At 39.9% G+C, this 22,678-nt stretch overlaps 1 protein-coding gene and 2 long non-coding RNA genes across 6 annotated transcripts in view; 2 read left to right on the top strand and 1 right to left on the bottom strand.

The window, feature by feature from the left end:
• Nucleotides 1-9,366, bottom strand: part of HECTD4 (HECT domain E3 ubiquitin protein ligase 4) — a 78,306-nt gene extending 68,940 nt beyond the window's left edge. For all 4 annotated transcript variants that reach the window (XM_026114479.2, XM_026114481.2, XM_026114480.2 and 1 more), the window contains exon 1: nt 8,883-9,366. In XM_026114479.2, coding sequence (XP_025970264.2) covers nt 8,883-9,053 — 171 coding nt within the window. In that variant the 5' untranslated portion in view covers nt 9,054-9,366. The remainder of the gene's footprint in view (nt 1-8,882) is intronic.
• A 187-nt stretch (nt 9,367-9,553) lies between these two features.
• Nucleotides 9,554-20,139, top strand: LOC112991737 (uncharacterized). The gene is made up of 4 exons (XR_003261347.2): nt 9,554-9,951; nt 14,338-14,493; nt 19,348-19,470; nt 20,096-20,139. It is a non-coding gene; the product is annotated as an uncharacterized LOC112991737 (long non-coding RNA).
• A 1,501-nt stretch (nt 20,140-21,640) lies between these two features.
• LOC135330191 (uncharacterized) lies at nt 21,641-22,358 on the top strand. Its single transcript, XR_010392021.1, has 2 exons — nt 21,641-21,795; nt 22,122-22,358. It is a non-coding gene; the product is annotated as an uncharacterized LOC135330191 (long non-coding RNA).
• Nucleotides 22,359-22,678: the final 320 nt, after the last annotated feature.

The following is a 22,678-nucleotide window of genomic DNA, read 5'->3' as shown; positions in this document are numbered from 1 at the left end:
TCAAAAGACTTTTTATTGACTAGAGGAAAGTACTTAGACCTACTTCCAAGAAGGAGCTTCAAAATGATTTTTCACAACTGGTTATAACAAACTGGGAGCTCTCGGGATTCAGACATGCTCCTCAAGATGTGGTGAGCACCAAGGAGCCGTTCTGGTTCTCACTCGTTAACAAAACACACTTCTTTCTGACCTGACACTAATGCTAGAGCTTCGATTGCTCCATGCCATGCATACTGCTTCCCTGTACATAGTCTAAAGGCTGTACAAGGGAACCACAGGCCTTGCCGAGGTGTCCTCAGCTTACTGTCTACAGCTTTCTCACATCTTCAGGCAAAGCTTGTTATCTTCAAGCGCCTTTGAAGTCAAAGCAGGTCAAAACAAAAAAAAACATTTATTCACAAAATCCAAAATAGACAATGCAACTATCAGTGATCATAAAAGACACAGCAAAGAATAGAAATAGGAAATCTGTGCTAACTCTACTTATCCTGTGATTAAATCAGAATGGTCTTCCCCCCCCACACACACCTTTAACCAGCTGATTTACTGCAGATCTTCCTGACACACCTCAGTCAGCGGCTGTTGTTCTGAATATCTTTTGCCCCAGGCTGTACCCACTAGAGAGGCTTTCTTCTTGGCAGAATACACTAACTTTTATAGCCAATCTCCATTCTCCAATCTCTGACCATTCTCTTTGTCAAAATAAGCATAGATTCATTTCCTTGCAGATGTGCGTATCTCTGTTAGTCAAGTTATCCTCTCCAATATTTGACGGAACAAATAACTGCTTGCTCAACAAATTCCCCTTTCCCCTGCCTCTTTGGCGACTCACTATTTAGCACCTGAGTTTGAAGCTCTCATTTAGGACTGAGTTCCAGCATCCTTTCATAAGTGATACTCAGGCATCTTGCCTCTACGGTTTCCTATACAACCGTTGGGGAAGTTTCAGAGCAGACAAACGAAAGCCAGCACATCAAAAGCAGTCATCTGAACCAGTAAATCAGTAAGTTCACAGCACAAAACATTTTTGGCTAACAAGGCTTAGAAAACATTTAAAAGCATGAAAATGAGAGAAGAACTACATTGCTTTGCCATAGAACACGTTACCCAAGTGCCTACTTACAACAGCTCTCAAAAGACAGTCTCTATCAGAAATAGCAGTTCAATAGTAACACCGTCAGGCAGATGGACAAAAATCATACGCTTATAGGAATACTAAATAAAAATCTAAACATACAGATTACATTCAGAATTAGCAAACAATAGTAGAAAACAAAGAGAACTAGCCAAGCTACAAAAATAATGCACATTAATACACTAGGAAGCTTTGCAAATGAAGACATTAAGATGTTGATGCTTAATACTCAATAGTCATTTAAGACAACAAATGTAAAGAGAACTGACAGAAAAATTTAGAAGCCTGTCTACCATAAGTACACTGGCAGAGTTAAAACAATTCGATTTGTGCCTTTAGATAAGACAAATTAACGATCAATATTATAAAATTAGAAAAAAATCTTTATAGTAGAAACAAAGTTTCAAATAACAACTTCTGGTGAACCAAAAAAATGCAACATATCTGAATGTTTGCAAACATCCAACCATCAAGACATTAGAATTAGAGAAAGAAATAAAAAAAGAATTGTTCTTTAAAAGGAACTTTTCCTAAGTCTCATTTTATGAGTAAGGCAAACATCATGCTGGCAGTTTTTACAACTGGGAATCCTACTCTTTAGTCCCTTTGAAACTACAGTTCATACAACACAACTGTAATCATTATCTGTTTTCCAAATTTAAGTCCACCTTTAGTTAGCAAAGGCTACCTTTCAAAAGTGCACATTTTTGAAGTCTCAGGCTTAATAACCTGAAATCATATACAGTAAAAAAATAAAAAGGTGTTTATAAAAAGCTTATTGCCTTTGCTTTAATTTTGCAGTATCTGGTCCTTAAATATTATTTCCTTATTGAATTTTTTAATCAATTTCAAAAAATATTTTCATTAGAAAATGGGTAATCCAAAAGCTCGATCACTCTAATTGGTCATTGAAAACATCTTCAACATCGAGAGGCATGAAAGATATCTAATTTTAGATCACCAACTATGAGAAGGATGTCATCTTTCCTGTGTTATACAATTCCTGCCCTGTTACATCCCACTACATGACCTTAACCAAATACTTCTTCCCATTAATCGATGTTTTTGCCAATGCTGTTCCAGAAAGCAGTCACTGGCATTCACTGTTATTAGGGTAAAATATTTCTCTACAGGAAGTAAATACAATACAGGACACATTAAAACTAAGATGCACTAAACTATATGAAGAGTTTTAGCTTGAGGTTTTATGACCGTATTAAGTTTAAAAGTAAGCTGCCACCAAAAGGTACTTTTTCTCCTCTAGCCGAAATTCCTGCCCCCTCTTCCTCTCCCTAGTGCTGGCAGTAGTGTTTGTGTTCTCATGACTAACCTCCCTCCAACCCTTTTTTTAGGCTAGTTTTCTGTTTTAGACCAGTTCCCTGACCTGGCTCACTGCACATACGTGTAGGTGGAATGGGAAAGGAAGAAGAAAATGCACGGCCAAGGACAGAAGGAAACAAGGACTTTTTCTTTTTGTAATAGCCCTCTCAGTGGAATAGCTTAAACCACAGCCTCAGGCAGAGCACACTGGTTTTATTGATCAGCTTCAATTCTACTACATAGGGGACTGATGAGCAATGAAAACATGTATTTTTTCCTATAGCTATGTACTACAAGTGAAAGTTTTTTAAATCTCCAAAATAGTGTAATTCCTTTCTCCACATAATTAAACTGGCAGAACTTTGCACAGAAAGAGAACTACTCCTGGAAAATAGTGGCACATTTTTCCCAACACCAGTTAGACCCATAATACCCTCTGTATGAAATAAGTATTATTCTCATCTCACAGAAGAAGGGACAAGCCATCCAGAAAGGCAGTAACAACCTGTAAGTCATAAGACATCTCTAACAGTGGCATGAAAAAAGTTAACTACCTTACTTCCTGCACCACATTATAGCTGTAAGATCATTCCTCTTGTATCTGACTTAACATACAGACAGCGCTGTTTGCTTGGTTCTTTTGTCTTTAGAAATACAAATAAAATCATATAGGAAAGATTGCATTCCAAGATTTATAGATTATTCTGTAAGAGAAATACCAGAATTAGCAGTTTTAAGATACCCTGAAAATTGAAATGTACATCAAAACTCAAAGTGCTCCCATAAGCAACATTGTATACAGACTCCTACTCTATTTTCTATTGCTCTGTTGGGTACCAGCAGTTCTGCTTAGGGCAGTTCCTGAAGAAACAGTATGAAGATGGCTTAGTGAAAACACTGCCTTGATTTCTTTTAAAACATTTTTCTAAACCCTCTATAAGACTTTTTGTTTGATATGCCTGTGAGTTTATACAATATATTACCATATGAAAACATTTTCACCCTGCTTTAGATGCTGAATTTTTATAATTTCTTAGGAGATGCTATGTACTTACATTAGGCTTTTTAGTGTTGCAGTTGCAAACTACACCACCACAAACATATACCTTCAATTTAAAATCAGAAGTTTCAAGATTGTTCTGTTTCTTTTCTACTCCAAGAAATTTAAACTGTATCACCTTGTTCACAGCCTCTATTGATTCATATCATCCTGTATATAGCAGCACAGCTTTTTGACAACTCAGCTAAAAGCATGAACTTTTTTCCCTTGTGAAAGCATCAGAAATATAATTACTTGCTCTGAGAAAAGCACTACCAAACCCATATCTTTTACTGCATACACAATATTGTACCAAACGTAATCTTTTTGTACCTGTACAAATTTATCAAATAACATTGACGTCTGAGACCAATTACAGAGTACAGGAAAGCTGTAAATTAAAAAAGGCTATAAAAATTTTTAATTTTTTAGTTTGTTCATTTATTTATTAAAATATTTATTTGGCTCCTATTGAGTAGCATATGAAAATGTCTACAAAAGGCAGAAAACTGATCCTTGTCCTTTAAGCAGCAGAGAGCACAGATCACTCAACTTATCAGCTGCAATATGTAATATGCACTATATTTGGAAAAAAGCTGTTTGTGGAATTATCCTTTAGCATACGTTTTCTAATATACCTCTATAAGGATAAATTAGACTATTACTTTAAAAAAGCCCCAAAGCAGTAGTCCATATCATAGGAGAAGTCTAATCAAATTCAAACAAGTCATCTTACGATAACTGATGGTAACAAGAGCAACTGTGCTAGATATCAAATTAGGCTGTACTGGTGGTATATGCAAGGATCAGCTAACGAAAATAAGCTTGAAAGGAAATGATCAAGATTTCAAAGAGTCCTCTCAGAAGGCAAGTGAAATTGAAAGTGTCCTCAACTCCTGCAGAATTTAAGCACTCCCTTACAAGGAGTTGTGTTGATAACTCACGCAACTGCAAAAATAACATTCCAAGGCTCACATTTGTAAGGTTATCTTTCTGCGCAGAATTAATTTCAAGAACTGACTTAATTTTGGTGTTACTCTTGAAAGCCATAAGCATTCTTAAAGAGGAATACTGGAGTATTTGGAGAGGAAGAGGATCCCAAAGACAGAGGAATAGGAAAGTCACAAGGCTGACATAAATGCCTGGATCAGCAGTTCCCAAGCTAGAGGTCGTAACCTCAGGAGGGGTCATCCACTTAGTGAAAAGCCAATTGTTTATGCTGGCATTAGGGATTTTTAGCTTGACAGAAGTGAAGCTTGTAGACGGAAGTAGGGTCACAACCAGAAAAGATTTCTGACCTAGATAATTACAGAGAACGACTCTCTTTCAGCAGTCAGAGAAAAATGACAAAGTGTTTCTGCTAGTCTGCAAGGAAAATGGGTGAAAGTTAGAAGTTTATCAAACATCTCCAAGTCCAAATCATTTTGACAGAGAGCGCAAGTTTGTCACAGGCTTGGCACATCCTGTTAAAACAGTATTGAACTTCAGCTGTTGAACTTCTCTCTAGAGGGCTAGCCCAGACTGCATTGCGGGCAGGGGAAAGAGTACCACCTTTATTTTTTGCACCTACTTTTAATTAAAATATACATATAATGCACAGCAACAGCTGCATAGTGGCATCTCATACTCTACCCTTCTACAGTAGTGGAGTTTGACAAGAGTCAAAACATCAGATGAGGACAGACGTATACACGACCCAGACAGATCGCTATTGAGGTATGAGCTATGTTTCTAGCTTCACATAAAAAAATCAAGTATTTAGGACTTTCCTAGGCTAACCAGGAAGGAAAGCAAGAGCAGGTATTCAAATGACTTAGTTCTGTTAGGGTGTTATGTAAAATATAGAGTGTTTACAAGTTAACAGTGGAGTGACAGCTAACATTCCACTTCATACTGAGACGATATATTAGTTTGGTCTTTCCTACCACTTATTTCCTTGTGAAAAAATTGACTGGACCTCTCAGTTAGCTGAAGAACTGCTGATGCTGCAAATTTAAAACTACTGAAAGTACGGGACGCAAACTCAGAGATCAGGAGGTAGGTATCCTCAAATGGAAGAACGACAACAGTAACGTGCATCAGCCATTTAACGTGAACTGCCTAGAATCAAGCGGATGTTATTTACTATAATGTCATGATCTATGTGAATAACCGCTGTTCAGTAGTGTCCTTATAATTAGATTACCAAGGGCCAGCATGTCGATTTATATTGCTGGCATTCTTACAAATCTCAGCACATTGACTCTTACACAGGGACAGATTAAACTAGATGGTTAAAGGGACCACTACACTCAAACATACATCTTGCCCCTCTCCCAGAGGTTATTGTCCCCGTGACAGATGTCTGAAGGGGAGGATTCTGGCAGTGCCGCCGTTTCCATTGTGGCACATAAGAACAGCTCACTTGCCATTAAGCTGCCCCTCCTGCGCAGGTATTGACAATCAGGGCAGGGCCTGGACAAAATGGGATGGTAACATCTTAATCTGTTACCTGTTACTGCACTTAAGGTAGTCTCGAAGAAGCACAAGACCATGTGCACTTTGAAACTGGTTTCTCTACATGAATGGTTTTAAAATATGAGTGAAAAGGCTTGCATAATTGCTAACTCATCTAGACTTCTTTTTGACTAGAGGATTTTAACGTGAAGCCCATTACAGCAGCAGCTTTTCTATGCACTTCATTATGAAAGCTATTAAAAAAAAGTAATTTTGATAATACATATACTTTACAAATGCACTGATGAGCAGTCTTAAAAATTAGCATATATTGTTTATATCGCATCAAAATTGGAAAAAAAAAAACCCCCAAACCCCCCAAACTTTAAACCTAAACATACTCCTGGAACAAGCAGTCTTCAAAAGAGAAAGCTAAGACTTTTGTAACCTACTATCAAGGGAAAGAAAAAAAAATCTTATGCAAGTCCAAATAACAGGTTTAAATTTTCATAAACCTGTTTTGGCATACGGCCAGCACTGTAACATTTTCTTTCTAAATAAAGAAATGCAGGAAAAAGAAGGAAAATCTTTGAACAAGAGGACAAAAGAAACATAACCAAATATTTTGACATTATTCACTAGTAAACTCTTTAAGGGGATATTTAAGCAAAAAGAAAAAAACAAAAGTCTATACTACATCTTTTAATCAAGAACTTCATATCAAAAAACTTCATTGGGGTTCTGACTACTATTGACAAAGAAAGCACAAGAAGTGTATTAAAGAAGTTTACTAATCAAAGCAGCAGCTGCAGCATCTCCTACCCTTCTCCAATAACATATCCCAAGAGATGTCTTTTTGGACCATTTTCAAGTATGTTTTTACATGGCAAGCAGGAGTGGAAATAGTGCAAATGAGCGATTTAGTGAATTAGTCGATTCCATGACCACAGTTAAATAAGATGCATGCACCTATTTCCACAAAATGGCTCCTCAAAGCCATTCCAGTTTGCTAAGGTAGCCTATCTTTTGCACAAAGGCACAGAAAAGTTATAAGCGAGTTAATTTACATTTATGCCACTTGAAATTTCAAGGTTTTTTCTACAACTCCTTCCTCTCAATGCCCCAAACTAAAAATGATTTTACAATCAAGGGCTGAAAAACAAGTCATTTGTGGTCCTCATATTTTTAGTGGAAGAAAATAAAATGCTTTAATATTCTGTGGCTTAAAATTATAGATCACAATGAGTACTACAGCAAAGAGTAATTTTTACTTCAGTTCCACACTGCAAGCATGCACAACATACAGAAATGGAAAGATAAAGTGAATCAGTGGCACAGGAATGCTGAAACACTCTTTATGAAAGTGTTATAAAGACTAGGATACAGTGACACTAATTCCATCCCTGTCTCCCCCAGATGATTATTGTTTCAGAGCCTTTCCTAACATTAACGAAAAATTCTGCAGTGCCAAAGTGGTTGTCAGGTGAAGCTATGTGTCAAGTTTCATGCTGAAACACATTTCTGGCCTAGCTTGTAAGATCTTAAAATAAAGAGATTTATTTTTTCCTCAAAAAGGGTATCCTTTATAACCATATGACAGAGTAATAATGCTGTGGGAGGGGCTAGCTTTCTAACACAGTTGTTAGATATGATGCTGTTTCTAGAACTATATAATGGAACTGAAATACCTTCTCAAATAGAAACTGTACTGAATGCCAAAGTGGACTCTGATCACAAGGGAGAATCATTGCATGCTTATACACACAGAGATAAGTCATCCACCTTAAAAGTCTCTTATCCTGTTCATGTGATTCTTGCCAACATCCATTTCATGGTAGCAGCTAAGGCTATCTAAACCCAACTGCCAGTGTCACATCACACAGAAATAAAAATGCACATTCAGCAATTAAAAAAAAATCTTTCCTTAGATAAGGCAGTAGGAAGTTTTCATAAACACTATAAAGACTTCACATCACAGGTCTAACAATGATGTTGTCAGAACTGCAAGCCTCTGCATCTGGCACGGCTCATAGGCTCTCAGCAACACCCCAGTCAGCAGCCAAAGCCTCAGGAAAGGGGTTTGCGGCCTAAACGCTAGCAATCCAACATAGCACATAGCTGAAGCTGCTGCTGAACCATCCCTGCTCAGCTCACACCACTCGGCTCCTCTGACAAAGACCCTGTGTCATTGCAAGCCACACTGCCGGAGAAGAGGGCGGGGTGAGAGAGAAGGAAGGCACACAGGGAAGAAAAAATGCAGTCTACAAAATAGATGTAACCTACAATCCGTGACACTCAGTCCTTCACCGTCTCCTTACAAGACAAAACAGCTGCACAATCTGCCGATAGCCAAGATCCCCGGCAGGCTTCAGAAGGCTGGAGCAAAAATCTCAGCTGCCTTCCTTGCTCTTTAAAAATGATCACTAGCAACACCCTAAATACAACACCTAGACACCCCAGTACCCTAAGCATCTTATTGTAAGGCAGATTAATTACCAACCATAAAAAAGCAACAGCAAAAAGGTACAAAACGGTAGATAAAAATAACTGAGCCAAAGGCCACCTTGAAATGCATGAGCGTGGTTGAGATTTTCTAACCTTACTGATTCAAAACAAGGAGATAGCGCCAATTCCTCACCCTCCATCTTCACTAGCTCCTCACCACCCTGCTGCCCAGCTCCACTTTCATCATTATTTCAGATAAATTAGACCTGAAACAAGCGGGACCGCCTCAACACTCGGTGGCTCCTTGCCCCAAATCTTTCCCCCCTCCATCCACGTCCATCACCCTCCACCCCAGCCCTCCCTTCCTCCCCTAGTCATTCTCCCTCCACTCCCCATCGTCCTCGTCCTCCTCCTCCTCCTCCTCTCCCGGGGCCCGGGGGAGGCTGCTCCCCCCCCCCGATCCCCCCCGGCCCCTGCCCTCAGCCCGGGGCCGCGGGCCCGGCTCACCTCCAGCTCGGTGTCGCCGGGCTCGGCCACCCCAACGATCTCGCTGGGCAGCTCGGCCAGGTCGGTGACCCGGATCAGCCCGTCGTGCAGGAAGATGGTCTCCTCCTTCACCGACAGCCACTGCGCCGAGTCGGTGGCCGCCGCCGCCGAGGCGGCCGCCGGGGAGCCCATGGCGCGGGCGGCGGGGGGGCTCGGCAGCGCTGAGGCGAGGCGGCTCCCGCTACCCCCCCATGGCGGGGGCAGGGCGGGGGCAGGCGGGTCCCCAGCGGCCTGGGTGCCGGCGTGCCGGAGCGCGGCGGGCAGCAGAGAGGCGCGGCGCGCTGCCACCGCGGTGCCAGCGGCCCGGGGACCCGCGGGAGCCGCCGTGCCCGCTGCGCCGCCGCCGCGTCCCGCTCCCTCCTCACACACACAGGTGACAGCGCGACGCCATGTTGGGGGGGGGAGAGCTGAGGCGCGCCCAGCATGCACCGCGCGGGGAACAATACACCCTTCCCCCCAACCCAGCGCCGCGGGGCCACGCCCCCTCAAAACCACGCCCCCTTCAGAGCCACGCCCCCTTCAGAGCCACGCCTGTCAGGGTCGCCCCGCGGGCGCGGGCTCGCGCGGCGCTTCCCGCCTCTGAGGGGGGCTGAGCCCGCGCTGAGGGGAGCTGAGCCCGCGCTGAGGGGAGCTGAGCCCGCGCCTGCCCCTGGCGCGAGGGCTGCCCCGCTCAGCGCCTCGTCTCTCCCCGGCGGCTGCTCCTCTCAGCGCCTCGCCCCGGGAGGAATCCCTGTTCCCTCAGTTGCCCTCTTCAGCAGGCTCCATCGTGGCTAGTCAGAGCCCCTCTGAATTTTGCCGTTTTCCCCCTAAGGGCTGATCCCTCTTGGTGCCTCACCTCCCCCCCCGGGGTAGCCTCTCCCCTCCTGGCATCCCTGGCCAGCCCGTTTGGTCCGCCTTCTGGAAATAACGCCCTTCTCTTCTCCCTGAATGAACCGCCCTTTCTCCCTTCCCTTCCCTTGCCTTCCTCTCCATCACCTCCTGGAGGGAATCGTGTTCGGGAGCCTTTTCCTGAGGGACCGTGCGCGAGCAGGTAGGTGCCCCCAAATCCGCTCCTGCAGACTTGTGGGGGTAGTGAACACGCAGAGGGTGCTAAGCGAAAGTTTTGCAACATCACAGTCCATGTGGGGGGAAAAAAAAGGAGATCCAAAGAAAAATTGACCCTTTCTCTCTCTCTTGTCCGCTATCATGTAACGTTCCTGTTTTCTGCCCGTGTAATTTCACGCTCGGCCCGTGCAGTCCTCCCCCTGGGCCTGCTCAGAGAGGGCACAGACCGGCCCAACGGGGCGCACGCAGATGCACCTCACTGTTCAGCAGTGTATGTGCGTGTGAAACAAATTGTGATGATGAGAAAGACGTGGCTGATAAAAGTTAAATATTTTTAGTGTACATTTACTGTGGGGTTTCCCATTGCAAGTGGCTGCCTTTCATGGAGCAGTGACTGTGCACAGCTGAATAGAGACGGAACACTACAGATTTATTTACTTGTTTGATCAGATTATTTACAATAATATATTATTGCATTACAACAAATGGACTGTGGTATTTGGGGGAAAAATGAATTCAAAGCTGTAGTAAAATGAGATCCATTGCCAGTGCTACATGTCCTATTAAATCTTGTTGGGAAGAAATGTTTTTGCCATGTAATGGACATCTTAACCCCCATGAATAAGCTCTCTATCGCTGGCTCAGCACTGTGGGGATGCACACAACTACATAGTTCTTGTTTAAGGTCAGTGCAGAAAAAACAGGGTTCATAGAAATTCATAAAAACAGTATCTGTGTGGTAACTCAGTACACTGTGTTTGGTAGCATATCACTACCATTCATACTTTAGAGAGCAGAAGAGTTTTCAGGTTTGGTTTTATTGTGGAAATAGATATTGTTTCCTCAGCACTAAAGATGCCCATAGCTGAGAATGAGTTCTCATTTTTGAAAGGGGAGAGTCGGTATCAAATGTTTTTGTGAGAGGCAGTTTGTGGATATATATTATTTTTGGTCAAGACATGACACAGAGAACAACGGCTGCAGATAGACATACCATAGAAATGAAATGCACCGTGATCCTCCCTTGGGAGCTCTGCTAGGAGTCAGAGAGAAGGCTGAGGTGTGAAGATTTCTTGGCAGGTGGGACTTGGCAGCTAACTTCTGGCTGTTGAGATAAGCTGTGCTCACAAGGTCTCCTTGGAGAAATAGGAAAGCTGCTGAGGTTAGATTAGTCACAATATTTTATTACAAGGTAATGACTGGTGTTATTGTTTTGTTATTGGGGTAGGAGTTTTACCTTGTTTTCATTCATTCATATAAGACAGGAATAGAGGAAGAGAGAAGAAAAGTAAGTGTGTATACATTTTAGTGGGAGTAACACTGAAAAAAATCATTCTATCTTCAGATTTTCTAATGCTGTCACTGTACTAGCTGAACATCTTCCACAAAATCAATAGAAATAGCAGAGCTGGGAATAAAATACGATGTTCACTTAACAAGCAACACTCATGCAAGAAAGGCTTGTCAACAGGAAAAATGTGTAATGTTTCCTAGAGATGGCTGGGCTTTGGATGCATCTGTTGTTCTTTGAAGGACTGTTTCATAGCTGGGTAACCCCTGGCTAAAAATTCTTTGTCTCCACCTTTCATATGCTTCCTCCAGGGCTTTATGGCCTGCTTTATCCCAGAGGACTATGGTTGTCACAGTAGCTCCCAGATGGAGAATCAGGGTTTGATATAGCTGTCGATTCAATCCGCTAATTGCTTTGAAATACAAACCAAGGCCTTGTATTTGAATAAGGAGCTGACTCAGAGCTAGAAGAGAGGTCTGTGCAGCTCTGAATGCACTCATGCCAGGCCAAGCACAGAAAAAGGTGTATGGTTGCACTGTATACTGGCCAAAGTCTGTGCTTTGTCATTTGGGGGGTGGCAAACAATTTCTTGCGGCACAGCCAGGCTCCAAGGATCCCGATACATGCGTTTCAGCAAGAGCTAAGTAACTCGACCTGCCCCTGGAGTAAAAAGCAGGCTGCTTCACTGTAAATTGGAGATAGTGCAGACATTTTAGAAATCCCTTTTAGCCATATTTGTCTGAAGACAAGCTGAACACAAGAGTTTTTTACCATTTTGTATTTATTTATTTGTTTATTTGGTGTTCTTCTGAATTTTAGAATGTTTGATTTGACAAATCAAAGTTAAAAATTGGTTCTTGAATTAATATACAGTGCTAAATCTGAGAAATGTGTCCTGTCCTGCCTCAATGTGGGTTAATAAAATAATGATTAACAAACATAAGCTTCTCTTCCTCTGTTTCTGTATTCTGTTTTCTTTTATTCCTCTCTCTTATGAAGCACTAACTTATTTTACATACTCAGCATTCAGGAATTAACTGTGTATTGTATGATCTATAAGCTTACATAACATGGAATGCTGCCATAGCTTTATACAAGAATTTTCAGTATTAAGGCCCTGATCCTGTAATGAATTCTGCAAATATAAAGCAGTCTGCCTGGCATCTGGCACAGAAGACCTTGTATAATATAATGACAAAATAAATATTATTCTTGTTCTGCATGTAACCAGAAAATGTCAGCCACTGTAACTTCAATGTAGCATTCATAAGATTACTGCAATAACTACAAAGAAGCGTTGTACTACATTATGAGAGATGGAGTGACTTAAAAATAGAATAAAATAATTTTGTGACATAAATCACCAAGCTGAAGAAGTAAAATCCTTAACTTGTAAATAGGCTGGTACAGAAAATCAGTCTTTTGCTTTAATTATTTCTGAGCAGATTGGTCAGCTGTCTACAGCTGGGTCCCTACTGCTTGAGCTGTGTTTGCGTCTGCCTCTGGTGGCCAGATTCTGAAATGATCTTATGTGTTGGGTCCCCAGTCCTGGAGCTGATTGTGCCCTTGTTCATCACTGTTACAGAGATTTAGCATAGGACGTTCATGGTCTATGGGCAGACATTCAGTCCTGTGAGCTGAGAATGGAAATTCACTATTTTTGCCTAGAAAGGACTATTTGCCTATTATGTAACTTAATTTAAAGGAACGCTGTCTTGACCTCCAGTTTAATTTTATGTTAACACAGTTGTAATGTATGAGGGAAATAGTTTTCATCCTAAGGTTTTGCTGTATGTGTTTCTGTTCATTTAGAAATGCCCATTTTAGCTTTAATGTTCTTTGTGGCACTAAAAAAATGTGTAAAACAGAAGAAATAGCTGCTATTTTTATGTGATCTATCCATACCCTGAATTCTGGCTCCTCTGCCTTACGTACCTAGTACATCTGATTCAGAGTGCCCTAAAGCCATCATTAATAATGCCACTACTGAAGGAATACTGGCATTTCTAGGCACAGTAACTATTATTAAAAAAAATATGGTTTGTTTCTCTCTATGCAAAACTTAGAAAGGACAGAGGTGGAAAAATCAGTATTTGACAGAGGAGAAAGGAGAAACTAAACAGTGAGATAAAATAATTTCAAACCTCTGAAATTCATTTCAATTGCAAAGGAAAAATATTCACATTTTGACATATTAACAGTAATCTCTGAATAAGGCTCTGACATAGCAAGGTAGGTAAGAAGAACAAATAAAAAGAGATTTTATTAAAATGAGTAGGGACAATTTTATTATAGGAAACATGAATATGAATCATGCTGCTGGCAAACATAGCCTTAGCTAAAATGGACATGAAATGAATGTACAGGTAAATTATAGAATCATAATAAAAAAAAGGCTCGACTGTTTTCTTAGAGGTCATTTAATCCAGTCCTGTGACCCAAGGCTGGATCAACTGTAACTACACTACTTTTGACAAATATTTGTCCCATCTAGAATGATGGAGACACCATCTGCAGTCTCTTGCACTATTGAATTGTCTTTATTGTTAGAGAGTTTACTAATGCTTAATTGAACATGTCGTACTGTAATTCAAGCTTTTTAGTTTTTGTTCCAGCCATCATAAGCATGGAGAACAGTTTATTTCCTTCCCCTTTTCTGCAGCCTCTTTTCATGTATGAAGGCTGTAACCACATCTCCTCTCAGTCTTCTCTGCTCTAAATAACCTCAGTCCTTTCAAACTTTCTCTCAGTCACGTCTTCTAGAAGTCTGATCAGTTTTGCTCTTTGGTGTTTCCTCCAATTGGTCTGCATCTCTCTCGAGCTGATAGTACTTCAGGTAAGGCCTTAGTGCTAAGTGGTTTGGACATGTTCCTGTACCTTCTATGCAATACTCCTGTTAAGTGTCTCAATATGACGTTTGCTTCTTCTGTAGCTGTATGCTATTATTGACTCATATTCAGCTTACAAATGAAATAACAATTTACACTTTGATTCTGTTTGTGGTGTTTCACATGCATAACACAAGAAAGCAGATATTTAGTGTTACTCTTAGTAATCTCATTTCTCATTTTCTTATTCAAGAAATTAATGCAAGGAGTCTTTTTATGGAGGGAAATATTTAAATGCTGCCCATCAGTGAGGAAGAGTGGTTGGGAGATGAACAGATCCCTCAGCGGTTGTCCTGAATTTCTGAATCTCTAATGTCTCAGAAGACTCATTATTAATATCCAAAAATAGGTAGGTTTTAAATACAGTTATTTGGTACTGTTTTAAAATTCAACTCCCTGAAAACTGGTACAGTAAAATGAGTAAATAAATAAATAAAAAAAATCTGCTGCACTATTCTGCTCAATATTGTAAAAGTATGAATGTAACAAGATGGATTTATACAGTTCATACGAATTATTACAAGGACCACTTTATAAAGCATTTCACAGGGTTTGTGATAATAAATTGTCAAAATCCCTAATAGCTTGGCTGAGATCTGAAGATTTTAAATTCCGTTTTCAAGAATCAATTACAAAAATGTTAGGTTTTTGATCAGTGTATGCTGCAAGATCGGTGGTATTTTCTTCCTCCTGTAGCATAGAGAAGTACTGCTTGACAATACTGTCGTAATGCTGAAAGTGGTCTGTACAGAGATGGCTAATACTTGGACAAAAATCCAAGATAAATCTTTCATCTGAAATACCTCCAGCTTCATATTTAATGCTCATTTTACATCAAGTTTTATATAAAACTCTTGGAAATACTAAGTGTCATAAGCTTTTTATTAGACTCTCCAGAAATAGTTTGGGTTTTTACATTTATATTTCTATAATTTTCTATAATTTTCTTTGTAGATTGGTTGAAATGTTAATCCTGCAAATCTCAGTGTTTGAGAGCTATTCATTGATAAGAAGAAAGAATTCCAGCTACTGATGTAGAACATACAGGCTTCTGTTTTTTTTCCTTCTAGGAGCATTGCTTTGTTGCTCAAAGATGTCCTTTGTTCTAAGTCAGACATCTAAAATGTTCACATTTGTGCTATTTTGTGTTAAAGAACTCAGCTTTAATTTTAGTTAAATCAGTATAAGTTCCATTTGGAGACACAGTGCTATATCATAATTTAAAATCTTCGATAGTTAAGAAATGAGAATTGATCAGTTGAACATACTAAAGATCTCCCAGCTTTAAATTAAATATATTTTCATCCTCCACATTAAATAGTGTGAACACAAACTGTTTTACTTCACACTTGTATTTTAGGGAGAGTGGCAATGTCAATCAACATAATGCAGAAAATTAAATGCATTAACCTCTTGATCATGCTGCTGTCACAGTGCAGCACCCCAATATAAGAAGAGGCAAACAGGATGTTAAGTCCCCGTCCACGACTCCTACAGGTGATGGGTGTGGTAATCTGCCAGGATTTGTTTCTGATTCATTAGACTCCCTGAGATGTTCATTCAAGATGATCAAAGCATGTTGTCAAACCTGCTGTCAGACTTCCTGGAGGAAGAGAAGGATATTCACGTCACCAAAGCCCTCATGGAAACGGGAAGCACAAGATAGTCGCTGCGACTGCATCACAAGGTGTGGAAGCATCACACTGTACTTGCTGGTGCTGAGGAGGCAAGAGCTCCCTCAGGCCAGGCCACCAAGACTCTGCCCTGGGAATTTACCCCTCCTGGTTAACTAGCTCAGTAGCTTCACTGGGTGCGTGTGCAGGCTAAGTTCAAGTTACTTAATATTGACCAAGAGCCTTATTTTACAAAAACTTGTCCCTTTGTTGTCTCTGCCAGGCCTCAGTTAAGTCTGGAACTATCCTTTGGCAGGTTTACACAGCAGAGATCATTACTTTAAATCTTGCATCTTTTATCAGAGGAGGTATCATAAAATGTCTTTGACTGTTGGTCCAGATTTTCTGGAGTGGCCTGACTCAGTCATGGCCCAGTCAGCTCCTTGCTATGCAGCAAGAGGAATGCAAAGTTCTGTAAAGCAAGGACAAGAGGCTGGGCTATGCTTCAGCTTCCATGTTTTTTGGTCACAGACAACATGATTTTGCCTTTTTCCATCCCAGTCTGGAACTGTCGGAACCACACATAAAAATACTTGGAAGAAGCTTCCTAATACAGCATTTCCCCTTCGCTCTCGTTTTGGGATTGATGAACTTCATTGCCACAAGACTATGAATAGGGAAGGATTGTATCTACCTGTAAAGGTAGCTACCCTATCTGAATTTGGCTAATTCTGACAGACACTAGACAAGACTGTCACCTCTTTTTTTTTTTTTTAATGTTACATTAACACTTGTACAGCTTGTCGTACCAACAATGCCTCACTTAACTAAACTGAAATGGTAATTAGAATTAAATGATAAGACAGAAGAAGGGATACCTAGACAGGCCAGTGTGCTCATATCCTTTGTATTCTGGTACAAGGATTTATTTCCTATGATCTATAGATTTAAGATCAAGAAATGTATGAATTATCTACTATGAGTATTCTGTGACTTGTATTTCTGACATAATCACATCTATTTGTCTGGTATCTAAGTATTTTCCTCAGGCTTCAGCATTTTTCTGCTACACTGAATAATCAGCCCACCCTAACCAGATTTCATGCTATTTCAATCAGGAGCTACTCTTCACAAATAAGGATGCTTAGTTTTCCTCTGTGACAAAGCAGAACTAATCAAGAAATAGAAATGAGTGCATCTTGGCTTTTTCATTTCTTGTTGATACAAGTCTTGTCTCATTACAGGAAACACTTTAGGAATAACATACATTACAAGTTCTCATGGCTTTCTGGAGTACAGGGAAGTCCAACTATCTAGGAAAGATTTTATGAATATTAGGCTAGTTTAACTTCATTCATAGATCTCTGTGTAAATCCATCATATGATAACGTTTAGAATATTTTGACACTGAGATTTAAAATACATAAATATAGCAAAAGGAAATACATGAATGGGTAAGTGGGTGGAGAGCTAGGATTACTATTACTGGCAAGAATTTATCTATACTGTTTATTTTTTCTTATTATCTGTACTTCTGTAGCAGCTGGAAGCATCATTCAAAGACAAAATCTTACTGTAATAAATGTTGTACAAACACAGATTAGAACTGCTTAAAAGCTAAACACAAAGCATCACCTGGATTGCTGTATTTGGATTTGATCATTGCTTTTCAGGCTGGGGAAAGTTTTGATGAGAGCCATGAGACATCTTGAAAACACAGTATATGAGAAAAGCTTGAAAGGATGTTGTGTTTGGAGAAGAAAGGATGGATAGGAGACACGGTAATAACTGTGAAAGGCTGAAGTAAACAGAGAAGAAATAAACTGCTCTCGATAGGACAAAAAAGGGCTTAATTTGCAGCTGATGAGATGTAGGGTAGACATAACAAAACATTTCGTGTTGGTATGGCAAGTTCAACAAGGGACTGGATTGTCTTCTGAGGTTGTGGGATCTCTCTTAGTGGAGGGCTTTAGCAATGCACCAGACAAATACCAGCTCGGTCTGATGGGGGCATAGCTGATCTCATGGTGTGGGATTAGATGGTCTCTCATAGTCCATTTGCTATTTTCTACATTCTATTCAAAGTAATTTCCATACCCATGGTAGGGAGAAGGTAGAAGGACCTGTAGGAAGGAAAAAGACAAAAGCATGTTTGGGAATGTCATGTAGTAGCTCGCACATGGGGAGAAATAGAGAAGGAGGGAACGATGGAGGAATTACTCAGGATGGCAAGAAGCAAAATTTTGCCAGCTTGTTTCCATCAGCCGAGGTTTATAGGTGTCGTCCAGAGTGAAATGCCTGGGGCAGGCATTGTTACACATGTATGGCTGAACTGCACCTGCCATAAAGGAACCCAGCCTGGCTGTAGTGCTTGGGCATTCCCATATGGAAGTGTTAAAGAAGCAGCATGCAAGTAGGCTGTTCAAAGGTCCCAGACAGGAAAATTACAGGGTCCCGTAAGGGGAAGAGCATTTCTGCATATGGGATTTTGCTTCCAAAGGAGGACTGTAGGGTAAAGTATATAAAAAATAAGCTAAAGCACAGCAGTGTTTAGTGCTTGCAAATGGCATTTATATAGAATAATTTTTATCTGGCATTTCCTTAAATTTCTCGGTCAAGTAAATACATGTTTATAATTTACTACAAAAGGCTAGAGCTGGATCATTATGCAAGTTTTAGATAAAGATATGCCAATCCTGATAAAAAATCTACTCAGTCACCCATGCCAAGTTAGTGATATTGGGAATAAAAACCACAATTCATTACATTTTGTTCATCCAAAGGTGACTTGCCTTCCATGAGCACATCCCTAAGTAAGCATAATTTGCCAGGGTTTTATAAAAAAGAAAACAGTAACTAGAGAGTCTGAACAACAGGCAACAAAAGAGAAGAGTCAAAGCAGGATTTCAAATGAAGGTGCCTTTTAAACTTTTATTATTTTTATCTTTTACTTCAAATTCACAAATCAGTCCAAGATCCTGTCAAGTCTTAATTAGCAGGTTTTCACAGGCATTGTAGCACTAACTACTCTTTTTCCTAAGAAAAGGAAGCCAGGTCAGTGAATCTGTGGCCTGAGAAAATGCTTTACACTTTACTGATTTTCTCTTCAGTGGTGACATGTATTCAAAACCTAAACTAAGACTGAAAGCCAGTAATTGAGAACTGAAGCCATGCAGTGTAAATTGGAACGCCTTCTCCTCTGGAGAGAATAATTTTGTGCTCTGTATGGTGTTGTGTTGCAGCTGTAAATGCCCATATCTCCAAAGTTGCTCTTCCCTTAGTGTCTGCCTCCTTTTTCCTTCTTTCTTGAAACACTTTTCCTGTTCTTTCCAGTATCTCTTTACTGTATTTTCCAGTCAATAGTCTACTTTTAAAAGAAGACGAGGAACTGTCATCAGTAAAACCACAGAAGGTGTGTAACTTGATGAGATATTAAATGAATATGAGGAAGACATACAAAAAAGGATATAGGTGTCCAGTGTGGTTCTGTCAGTGAAGAGATGATGATTTCTGTGTGAGAGGTAAACTGAACTGCATTCCTGCATGCTGCAGTCTTGCTACGCTCACTATGACTCACCTGTTTTTCCCAGTGTTCCTTATAGCCAGATGGCATAAACCAGTAAAGCCAAATAATTCATCATTCTACAGACCTGTAGATGGGCTGGTCCCCAGATGAAGCCAGGATGGTTGGAAGTCTTTTCATGCTGCTACAGGTAGGACAGTTCGTTTGTAATATTGTAGAGTTGAGTTTATAAATGCTGCAGCAGAATATCAAGTGCTGATAAAATCCTGGTCTTGACAGGTAAAAATCAATCTTTTCTGAAATTGTTTTATAAACCTGTGTCTTTCTGCTTAACAACATAGCAATGTTTCTTTAGAAAGAGCAACAGCATGAGAGTAGCCTGCAGATAAACCATGAAGAACAGTTAATTGCCCTTCAACTAAAATAACTCCATGAAGCAATCAATCAACAGAAGAATGGAGAACAGCACTGTTTGTCAATCATCCAAAGCCAACCAACTATTTGGAGGGCTATACTAGCATCACTGTCTTTGTTAGATTATTGGTTCATAAATAGACAGCATCAGCCCAGCCTTCCACATGCAGTACAGAGACCATAATGCATATATTGTGCCTCTTCCTACATTCTTCCAGATTGTTGTCATATGGGCTGCTCATTGCACATGACAAACACACAAAAATGCTGTTTCTTAGAATGTCTAGTCTGGCCAGGCTTGGTTTGGTGGCCAGTGGGATGGCATGAAAAGTTGCAGTTTGGGGTGAGAGAATGCGAAGAATGATAGAAATTGTAATGACCATTCTTATACATCCCCCCAGGAGACAGCTGCACTGACTGGCTCGTGCTCAGACATACTTACCAGGTACTTGTGAAATCAGCTATTATTTCAGCTAAGCCCAAGCCACATCATTTGTGATGTTATTTGTATTATTTTCATTTTTTGATTCAAGCTGTTAGCCAGTTTGGAGATTAACATGTTGTTTGTGTTAGAAGATAATTACATGATGATGTTAGGCATTGCCTTGATGAAGTTCTGATTATTTACAAAGCATGCAAAAAGTCTTATTTCCCAGAGCATAGGTTGAAACAAACCACAGGCTATTGCACATAGTACTTTGACCAAAACCAGTACTTTGACAAAAAAAGCTCCCTCAATGATTTTTCTTGGATCAGCATTCTCAAAATCCAGTTTTTGTTTTCTCCCTGTGTGTCCCTAGTGTGTGCATGTGTTTGTTTCTTTTCTTTCACTTACAAAAACACAAAGCTCCAGATTTCAAATCCCTGTCAAGCCCTTTTTGCACTTTCTGCATCAGTCCAGAGGGAAACCTTCGACAATATGCAATGTACAGAAGCTTTGCCATGTGCCTGTCATTTGCATAATAGTTGCTGTTGTTTCAGTTGTCTGATGCTAGAGGGGTGTTTGTTTATTTTTATGCTTATTTTAAGGAACAGTCATGGTTATGCACCAACTTCAATGAAATTTGGTGCAACAGACATCCGTTTAAGCTTAGCAGGACATTTACACCAGTAATTTGCATACTGCTTTTACATAACATCACCAGTGAAATATTTTGGGTGTACATTATTCTTTTTAGGGCCTACTAACCTGTTCAGAAAAATAACCTTCCTCCCTTGTATATCAAGAACATAAACTTGCTGCATAAGACTATTTTTACGCATTTTATCTTTGTATTTTATTTCCTCATGAAAAAAAGCATTTTGAACAATTGGATACCATGTCTAGCTCTTTGTGATATCTGAAATCCTTGAAGCCTTAGATTTAAAAACAATTACATCCTAGTGCATCTGTCAAGCAAGTGGAAAACCTCTAGATCAAGTAGGACTGACAAAATAGATGAAGACGTAATTGCTTCTGTTTCAGTTTCCTGTTTTCTTCACGAGGTTTAAAGCCTTTCCTAGCGCTACATGGTTTTGGTTCTTTAAATCCTACTGACTTGCTCCAGTAGACTGGAAAAATCACTTTACCTTTGCACCCAGCTTCTCAGTGTTGTAACAGCAGTTTTTATCTCTGCTGGGTGTCATGAGGCCAAAGTACTGAGTGTATGTAATGTTTGAGAAGTTGCTTATTATGATTATTAAAAAAATTATGCAGGCAAAGTGCTAAGCTAACTGAGAAGGAATGCAGAAACATAGAATGTTGCCCAGAGACACTAAATCTTTAAGCTGACTGTCCTGTACAGATATAATGGTCAAAGTTCTTCAGAAATGACATTGCAACTGATAAAGAGAACTATAAAAGCATTTATTTCTCATACCACCTGTGCCAGTCTTCAAAACCATACAATGCATTTATTTTTTAGTTTTAAATGCTGATATGATCTCAGTAGGGGAAGACATTTTGTAGCTTATTGGACCAGTTTCTCTCAGTGTAATCCAGGCACACACTTTTCATTCTTTTATGTACTTTGCAGCATTGTCATGAATTGTCTGTCTGCAGAAGTTAAAAACATTTGGCTTTTCAAGACCCAGCATGAGAAAGATTACTGCTGTTCTACAGGTAGGTGAACAGTAACCTCACTGAACTGAAGTTATTCATTCAGGATCAAAAAATCAATAGAGCTGAGAAAAAAAATTAATTTCCTTAATCTCAAGTTATATTTTTACCACCATCCTTCCCCTCTCATTATCATTATTACGTGTAATAAGTATTTATGTCTGGTTTAGGGTGAACCATGGCTGGTAGTTGCTGGTATGCAGTCTATCAGGTGAAGTCATTTATACTGGGAAAGATAAATATTGAAATAATGGGGTTAAAACCAGGATAAAAAGAGCCCAAAGAGGCAGTCAATTGACAAAAATGTTTTTCTTGTCTTCATCTGCCAGAGACTGAAAGTGGTCTGATATAAATAAAAGAAACATGAGAAAACAACTACACAGGTAAGAAATAACATGCTTTTTTAATGACAAACATGTTAAATTCCACATATAACCGTAATGGACCAACCGCCTTGCATGATTCAGTGCAATGTTGACTACAGCCAATGGGGCGGGCGCACTTTGTTCAATTAGTGGCTTCCTGAACAATTAAAAAAAAAAAAAGACCAATGAGTTTATGAATAAGATCCTCATAAAATGTGGATCTGATTGCTCTAATTGCTTAAACAATATGAGTTGTCAAGTGCCTAGTGCAGCCTGTTGAGAAATCAAATTAAGAGGTATGCTGTTTATCTTTTCCTGTATCCTCACATTCCCACCCAAATCACTGGGAACTTTAGATGCTGTCTCCAAACCAGAAGAGGAGCAGTAGCATTCAAAACTGTACCCATAATATTGTGTCATTTATGTGACCTGCTACTTCAGGACAATGATGACAGGAGAAAGTATAGTGGTACTCTTGTGACTCTCCTATGTAGTTCTAGATCTTTTAGTCTAAAGTTGTC

Source organism: Dromaius novaehollandiae, chromosome 17 (assembly GCF_036370855.1).
Source record: "Dromaius novaehollandiae isolate bDroNov1 chromosome 17, bDroNov1.hap1, whole genome shotgun sequence".
NCBI lineage: Eukaryota > Metazoa > Chordata > Aves > Casuariiformes > Dromaiidae > Dromaius > Dromaius novaehollandiae.
This window is presented reverse-complemented; position numbering and strand designations above follow the sequence as displayed.